Consider the following 9431-nt stretch of genomic DNA (forward strand, 5'->3'; position numbering starts at 1 on the left):
TAGTTCGTCTAAATCGATTTCGTTATTAAAGCTTATACAGCTTAATATTAACCTCATTATTAAAGTATATAAATACTTAAGGTAAAGCTTATATAACTCAGTATTAGCTATAGTCATTCCTTAGTATGCGTAGCTTAGTGTTAGTTAAAAAGGATCACCATAGGTGGAGAAGAAAACAATTAAATTAGTAAGGGAGGTAGTCGATTATTAACGAACTCATACAGTTATTATTAAAGTCGTAATAGCAGGCGTATTAGCGCTATTATTCAGTCGGTTTCTTAGGGTCTACTATTAATTAGTAGGTAGTTTAAAACGTTATTAATATTTAAAGGTATTAAAAAATATATCGAGAAGGTACGTATCAATATTTTAATTCTTATTATAGTCGTACGAGGGTAAGCTATAATAGTATTTAAAGAAAGAAGAGATACTATTAGATAGCAGATTCGTAGCTTATTATTTAAAGAGAACTACCGTTAAGTAGTAGGCAGTTTTAAGGGTAGTTAATAAATAGTATTAAGAGGGTACGTATTAATATTTTATAGGGGGTTATAGGGTTAAAGGTTAGCCGTTATAAAGGCTAATTTAAGAGTAGTTGATAAATAGCAAGATATGCTTTTATAATGGCAAGCTATCTTATTTATAGAAGGTTGTATAAAAGGTTATTAAGAGAAACGCGTTAATAGTTTATAAGAGGTTGTAGAGATAAAATAGGCTTATCTATAGAGCTGTTAGAGAGTGCTATAAATTGGAATAATTCTCCTAATCTATTCTCCTAATTAAGAGTGCTATAAATTACTTAAATTCTTCCCTAGGTTCCTAGTACCCCTATATGTAGGATATAAATGTATTCGGCCGTAAGATTAAGGGACTATCTAAGTTAATAGTAATGTTCGAGTTAATTAGATATGGTGGTTGTTAATAAGAACTTAATGGGCGTCTATAAGGCGTTTATAGACAGGTTAGAGAGTTATGTTATAGGCATATTAGCGTAACAGGTTATTAGGTTTGCTTTTAAATTACATTTAGGCCGCATTTAAATCGCATTTAGATTGCAGGCGTATTGGCGCGATTATTTAGTTAATTAGACTGTAGGCATATCGGCATAGTCGGTAATCGGGTTTTAGGGGTTTAGGGTAGCAGTATAGTGTAAGCGTTAAGTCTTTCCTAATCAATTTCGTCTCTCCTTATACGGCTTAGTATTAATTGGGGTGGTTATCGCAGTATAGTAGCCAGAGGATAACGGGTAGGATTTATTCTAGAGGACTTTACGGACAATATATACTTACCGCCTAATAGTATAGCGCGGGTTATGTCTCGGCTTGTCTTGGCCAATACTACGGGATTAGTACCTTTATTCCTTATAGCACTAGGCTAAGTCTTAACTAAGGTTATCTCTGTAGCTTATACAACTCTATCTTAGTTAAAAAGGTTAGAGGGGTAAGATATTATTGCCTTCCTAGGCAGTTATCCTTATCCACAGGAGACCTTCTAGCTGCTTAAATACCGGCTCCTAGTATTAATAATAGCGACTTAATGCGTCAACAATGCGTAGCTAGGGGTATTTAACGCGTGTCCTCTTAGAACACGCGGAATAGGGGTGGGAGATTATCCAGGCCTTCCTAGGCGAGGTAAAGAGGGAGCTCCAAACAAATGAAGTCCCCCCCAGGTGGGTAAGCTTAGTATAATATTACGGCTCGTACAAATGCCTCTAAACCAAAACTTGTAGAATGCTGTATTACGAAGATACTAAGCTAAGGAGTAGAGAAGGTTGAGGAAAGGACACGTCTATATACAGGCGCCAAGTCTCCAAGCGAGCCCCTGACTAGGGTCTGTAACGGTGCCGTGACAATAGCCGTAAAAGCCGTTAATAACACCACTAACCCTAATAGACTAGTACCTACCCTCTTAGTCTATAGAGCCTACCTAAGGATAAGCAAACTGGACCCTCTTACCCTATCTATTACGGATTAAGCAGCTATAATACGGAAGGCAATGGCTAAAATAGTCAAATTGCGGGCTAAATAAACTGTTAATAACGCCCTATACTACCGCAACGGACTTAATACAACCCTAGTATATAACCTCCCGCTTAACTCTAAAGTCCTTATATAGCGTAAAAGCGGTAATTAGACTAGACCTTACCGTCTACTAGCCGTAGAAGACGAGACCTACTATATATAGCTCCCTAGCGGACTGATAAGCTTTAGAAGCATATCTATAAAACCCTATTTTCAGTTCAAAAATACCTATAATATTAAGCCAGACGAACTAAAAGCACCCGCTAAATTAGATGAACTAAAAGCACCCGCCGAATTAAATAAACTAAAAGCACCCTTACCTACCCTAGAGGTCCCTTAGAAACCTACTAAACCTACTAAACCTACTATAAAGCGTGGCCGAGGACGCCCCTATAAGAACCCTATAATGGAGAATTACCTAACCTCTATAGGCACATCTGTAAAGCAATCTCCGCTTATAGATATATCAGTTCTAGTATAGGAAGCCCCTTTTACGGACTTATAACGCAAAGAGATTAACGGACTACTTAAAAAGGGCGTCTTTACGGTTATAATAGAGAGAGAGGTTCCGTAAGGCGTCCGTATATTTAACTTACGCTTTATTAACGAGATTAAGCACCCTAGTACTAATAAAGCCTTTAAGAAATTAAGGCTTATTGTACAAGCTTATAACGACTAGGGAAAGGGCTTAGTCCTTACGCAATTACCTATAATTTAACAAGTTAGTTAATAGATTATACTTATACTTACGCCTGGACTACAGTAAACTAAACCCGTAGCCCTCTACTTATAAAATATCTCGCAAGCCTATATACAGTCTAATACCTACCTAAGTAGAGACATCTTTATACGACCACCCTATAAGCTTAACCTATAACTAGGAACAATTCTATAGGTTATAAAACCTCTTTACGGAGTACCGGAAGCTAGAAACCATTAGTTTAAGACATACCACTAGCATTACGTTAGTAAGCTTAAAATAGAACAGTTGACCTATTACCCCTGCCTCCTATACAGCCTATTAAATAACTTTAGTATTATTAGACTCTAAATAGATAATACCCTATTCCTAGTAGACTAGACCTTTACGGACGCTAAAGAAACTAAACTATAAAAGGCTAAGTTCTTAGTAAAGCTGTAAGAGTAGTTAACTAAGTAGAATCCAATTAAGTTTAATAGAGGCCTAATTATATAAAAGGGCAACCTAATTAAGCTAACTTAGGAACGCTAAGCTTAAAACCTAAAGCCCGTTACAGTAAAGCCTATAGACCTTACTAGCTCTTACGGAGAGACCCGCAAGACCGTAAATATAAAGGACTAATATATTGCACAGCGTATAAAAGGCGCCTATATTGCTATAGTCTGTTAACCTAAATCTGCCTATAATTTATCCTTTATAGCCTAGGCAGTAGATCCGTAAGAAGAAAATATTAAGCAGCTTAATAAGCGTATTTAGTGGCAAATAGACAATGTAGTAAGGGGACTTACTTTTATACCACTAGACCTAAGTTCCCTTAGCTTACTAGTATTTATAGACGCCTTTTTTGCCAATAATAAAGACCTATTATCACAAATCGGCTTTATAATTATACTTACGGACCGTAATTAGGACGCAAATATACTGTACTAGTCTTTAATTAAGTGTAAATAAGTAACCTATAGTGTACTAGCTTCTAAACTATATATACTAGCTTATAGCTTTAATATAGCAGCCGCAATTAAATTAACGGTCTAGAAGATTCTATAACTAGAGTAGTTACCCCTAGTTTTATACACTAATTTAAAGTCCCTCTATAACTACCTAGTTAAACTAGGTACGATATAAGAGAAGAGGCTTATAATTAACCTAATGTACTTATATTAGGCCTACAAACAACGTAAAATTACAAAGGTTAAATAGATTAGCGGCGGAAATAACTTAGTAGACGCTATAACTAAGGCAAAGCCATATTAATCCCTTAAAACCCTAATTAATACGAATAAGCTTAACCTAAAAGTTATAAAATAGGTAGAGTGGGACTAACGGAGTACCTACGGTACACCTACGGCCCGTTAAAAGACCGTACGGCTTATTATACGGCTTATTCTACAGACTATAAGCTATTAGGTGGAAAACGGTAGAAAGCTGCAATAGAACTTAGTAGACTTATATAACCTGCCGAATTCTGCCATATTCTGCTAGGGTAGTTAAATTAACTAATTACGATTTTCCATCCCCGGGATAGAAAATCGCCATTAGCTCGCTTAGCACTAGCGCCTTAGTAGCCCTTAAGATCTAACTTACGGCTCGTCTATAGCCCTTTAAAAGGCCGTACGGTTCATTTTACGGACCATAAGCAGGACTTACGGCTAGCTTAGGGCACCGTTTAGAAGGTAGCCCAGAAGGCACCTTAGGAGGAGTTTCCTATGTATTTTCTTTTATATTTTACGGTTCTATTAGAGCAATTACAGAGGCTATACACAGGTGGCTTCATTTTTTAAGTACCGCCAGTATATAATTACAGCACCTGTCGTACCGACCACGTGCCTATGCGTTCGGTACGCTAGGTACGCGTTTACGCGTTCGGTGCACTAACCACTTACTTACGCGTCTAGTGCACTTATAAAGCACTAACTAATTAGGGGGGAGGCGCATTAGTATATAGACCACGTAGTCTGCTTTATACAATTAATAGTTATCACTATCCCAAAGAGCATACGATACTATACGTATTTCGTGCCCTAGGATATGACTCACTTATATCATTAAGTTGGTACAAATAGTATAATTTAAGGATTAAAAGGAACTATAGCAGATCTTTTTAAAAGGGTAAGTTTAACAATTCCTTTAAATATATCCCTTTTTACTATATCTAAAGTATCCTTTATTTACGGCTTAAGTTCTTTATTTATTAGTTCTTAAGGGCGTATAGAATTAGGTGGTATTAAGGTTTATAGGGTTATATATAGGGCTTTTAGGTCTTAAAGACTAATTGCACTTTAAGGTATATACTAGTTTTATAAAGTTTTAAATATAAGGTATAGTTAGCTTTAAGAAATAAGTCTATTTATTATATTAAAGGTCCTTATTAATTCGTTAATATATTATAGCAAATTTAGGTAAGTCCTTTAATAGTTCTCTACCTACTAACTATACTTTAATTTTATCTAAAATAGCTTAATGGAGAGCAGTAACTCTAGCGGCTTTATTCTAATCTAGTTTATTAATAAGGCCTAAAAATTCTAAAAAAAGCTAGTAAAGTCTCGGTTCCGTTATTATAGGGTTTTAAGTTTAGTAATAGCTGTATATTTACGGCTAGCGTTATTATATATTTGTTCTTATAGAGAAATAAAGATTTTAAAATTAATAAAGGTATTATTATAGAAGAATAGGTCTATAGTTTATATAGCATCTTTACTTAAATATAATATTTTATAGCTAATCTTACTAGCTTTAGTAGGGTATTAGTTATAGTTTATTAAAAGTTTAAGACGGAGCTTAGTTATAAAGGGATATAGGTTATTTTAATTTCTATTAAACATTAAAGGGTTAGGGAGCTTTTTAAATTTTATAGTAGATATTAGGTTTATTATAGGTATAGGTTAAATTACTATTACTAATTAAGGGTTTATATTTAACGGGCTAGGTTTATATATAATTATTTTAATTTTATTTATAGGTATTATTATTAGGGTCTCTAATATAAGTGCTTTAAGATTACAGAATTTTTTATAGATTACTCCTATTAATTACTAGTACTAAGCTTCTAATATTGCTTACTATTGGGCCAAAGCATCTATAAAGGACTGTTATATTATAGTTAACGCAGTAGGTTTAAGTTTGTTTACTATTTTAATAGTAGTTATTTTAATATAACGTAATATAAGGGCGCGGAGAGACTTTAGGGAAGATTTAAAGGAATAATATAAATTCTATCTAAATCTAAGGGTATATAGCTCTTGCTAAGAACAAGACGTTGCGTAAAGAAGAGAAAGAAATAACAATAGAATTATATAATTAAATAGTTAGAGGCTTAGTGGTCGATGCGTGCGTATATACGCACGCGGTCTTTAACCGACTTTAGTAGAATTCAATTAATCTGGCAGAATTTGGTTAAAGCGTCGGAATTTATCTATCAAGTGTTTCACTGAGACATTCCTACTATAACTAGGCTAGTCCCGTTACATATACTTATTAAGGTCTTTTATATAGAATTTAGGGGTTCTTAATACTATAATATAGTATAGATTATTACTTTATGTCCGTTTTATATCTAGGGTATCTATACTTCTCCTATCTATTTTTGCAATTATTTTTAGTAGTTTTAATATAGTAGTAGTAGTTCTTTGATTAACGTCTGATACGGATCCTACTGGCCCACGCAGACTACTCTGTCACAGGGGGAAAACTTGTGTATTTACAGGAAGAAAACCCTGCAGTTGGGTTGGGGGAGGAAAAACCTATAAGCCACCTCAGTAGGATGAAAAACCCCGATTTGCCATGTCCGTCCGTAGCGGCGGCCCTACGGGCCTACGGCTACGTCCTACCTCCTTAGATGTTTTGAACTCCTTAAGTACCACTACTTCCCTCTCCAGCTTATCCTATAGAATTTTATATAGTAACCGCTTTAATAACTCCCTAATAGTAATTATCTCTAAGAGCTTTATATAATTAAATAATCTAGCTATAGCTTCTTAATCTACTCCTTTATAAGTAGAGGGGATACGCTTTACTAGAGGGACTCTATTGACCTCTTATAGTAAAGGCGTTATTTTTAAAGGTAAGAAAGTATAGCATATTATTATTAATTAATAGATTATAAGTAATTAGAATTATAATAGGCTAGTTTAATTAGAATATATAATTATTCAATTAATAGTATTAAATAGGAATTACAGGTAAGGTATAAGTAAGTTAAAGATAGAATATACTTTATATATTTAAAGAATAATTACTGGTTCTTCTTTAGAGGAGAAATAGCTCCCTTTATAATCCTTCTAAGACACTAGTAAAACTTTTCGCCCCTTATCTATCTGTCTAACCATGTCTTCTCTAGGGCGTTGGTGAAACCTTTATCTGTCTAACTACACTCTGATCTGATATGTACCTTTTGGGAGAGCCCAGTACAGTTGAAGCCTTAGACAAAATGACAAACTGCACCCGCTATATTCGGTCCGTGTTTATTATCCGCCGCTGACACAGACTAACCTCCTACTCCTCAACAATCCGATGTGCATCGTTTAATTTAAATGTCTTATCTACATTGCTATGAACACGGATGAGCGTATTAGACATTCTCTACCTCTGCTAATGGTTAGATGTCTAGAATTTCCGTTATTTCTAGTGTAGGGGTACTCCCAGGCCCATCTGTTATCACTTCGAACCTCACGCCGATCTTTGTGTAACACAAGGTGGCTTCGATAGACCGCTTCTAGACGCTAACTTTATCCAGGCGCCCCAGCCAATAACCTACACTTTTCGAAATTCAGCTTCAATGTAACACCTGTGGCGTCAAATACACCTTCAAGGCAACAACAAATAGTGCAGTAGGTGAAGAAGACGGCCTATGCGACCTGCTCCTTAATCCGAGAATGGCTTCCGGTCTAGGTACGCCCCACAGCCACCTTGTCTATTGGCAAGTGCACCAACATAATCACCTCTCCTGCGCATAGCCTAGAGGCGCTATAGACGCCGCTATTACAGGCTGATACACGGTCCGACTTCTTATAAATGCGGAAATTCAAGAACAACTCATATCCATGACCGACTAAGTGCCTACCAACAGGGGCTACTTTCCTATGCAAGCCTATTTCGCATGCATTGACAGATCCTACTCCTACCGCAACGTAAGTGCATGTAGTACTATTTATGAAATGCCACTGGCCTTGACCTTCCATCTTTTGCCAACTCTTATGATCGTTCAGTCTCCAAAGCGGCAACTTAGTTTCAGTATTATTTACAGCAGTGTTTATACAAAGTGCTCACATAGATCCATTTATAATCGTAGGTAAATGAATTCGATCCTGTCTTGCCAAAATCATACTAATCTTTCATAACCATCAGCATATTATCTGTATTACCATCTCAGAACCCGACCCACACCTCTTCGTGTAATTTTCCTTCTTCTAAATTCACTTCAACATGTCAATGTCAACATCGCAAAACAGGAGCCCTGCTAAATCAGAGCATTTCATTTGGATTACAGGGGTAGATTCTTCCGACCCGTACTAATAGGTGGGGCTAATCATTATCATTCAGCTTCCTGATCATTGGACCTGGCAGGATCTGAAAGATTATATCAGAAAACATGCGAATAATCAACCCGGCTGGACTGAAGTGTTCAAAACGAAACGCAGTTCAACCAGCACCGTAACAGAGGGCTACTTCCGGATCTGTGGTGTAGACGACGCTGACAGAGCATATAGTAAGTGAGTGGAAATAAGTAGATAGGGCTCCTCTGCTAACTTCTGTGTCTGATTTAGACCGATTCGCACAAAATCCTACCCATCGTGAGATGCTAGTTCACCAGTGGGAACTCTCACGCGACCGTGACCTTAATGTAGAACCACCTCTGACAAGATGTAATTGCTCTACACAATATCCCGATCTCAGCCGTGGCTCTCACTCACCAGGACGGGCCGCTCTGAACACCCATCTAATCGCCCGTAGCATGTTCAAATCAGAACCAATTGCAGCCATGGTCCCCACTCCGGTCGCTGTACCTACAACGCCATATCAATATACGTCCACCCAGCAAATTACCCAGACAACGACACAGTATCCATACTACACGACTCCAATATCTCCGGTAATTGCGACACCGAGGACGCTTTCTATCACCCAAGCACCATTGTATTCTTCAATGGGCAGTGGGATTCCCGTCAATGTTAGACATGGTGCAATGCTTACTGAATCTCGTGGCATCTTCATTAGTAGCTTGAGCTTCTCCGTTGGGCCTTCAGAACTTGAAGCGCTCCTGAAGGTTGCTGGGAGGCCAATACGTTCAGAGTTACTAAGAGATGCAAGTACTGGCAGGTTCAAAGGTTCAGCTACAGCGCAGTTTGCAACAAAAGAAGAAGCACAACAGGCGGTTAATAGACTCAATAATTCCGAACATATGGGGATGGTCCTCAAGGTGCGCTTAGACAAAGAGACAACGTCAATTAGTCAGGTACAGGGTCCAGTGATTGCAAACGGTTCTATTGGTTGCTAGGTAAGGGAGCTAAGAAAGAAACCTGTAATAAGAGACTGATGCCTTCCAAATCTGGCAGAATTGTATGAGCTCTGTCTGTAAGTCCCCGAAGCGGCCATCCTTAGCGCACATGCTCTAGAATGGGCCTTAACATGGGTTTTCGAGTCTTGAGAACTGCCCCCTTGTTTTCTGCTACAAGATTTGGCATGCTCAATTTTTCATCTCGGTTTGCAAATAT

The 9431-nt window shown here is 37.2% G+C and overlaps 1 protein-coding gene across 1 annotated transcript; it reads left to right on the top strand.

The window, feature by feature from the left end:
• Positions 1–7799: 7799 nt before the first annotated feature.
• Positions 7800–9214, top strand: K441DRAFT_673145 (uncharacterized protein; the record flags this gene model as incomplete). Its single annotated transcript, XM_067650622.1, has 3 exons — positions 7800–7847; positions 8260–8425; positions 8484–9214. The coding sequence occupies 3 exons, from the start codon at positions 7800–7802 to the stop codon at positions 9212–9214; spliced, it is 945 nt and encodes a 314-aa protein (XP_067510145.1).
• Positions 9215–9431: the final 217 nt, after the last annotated feature.

The sequence above is a fragment of the Cenococcum geophilum genome (genome assembly GCF_001692895.1).
Source record: "Cenococcum geophilum 1.58 unplaced genomic scaffold K441scaffold_2, whole genome shotgun sequence".
In the NCBI taxonomy this organism is placed as follows: Eukaryota; Fungi; Ascomycota; class Dothideomycetes; order Gloniales; family Gloniaceae; genus Cenococcum; species Cenococcum geophilum.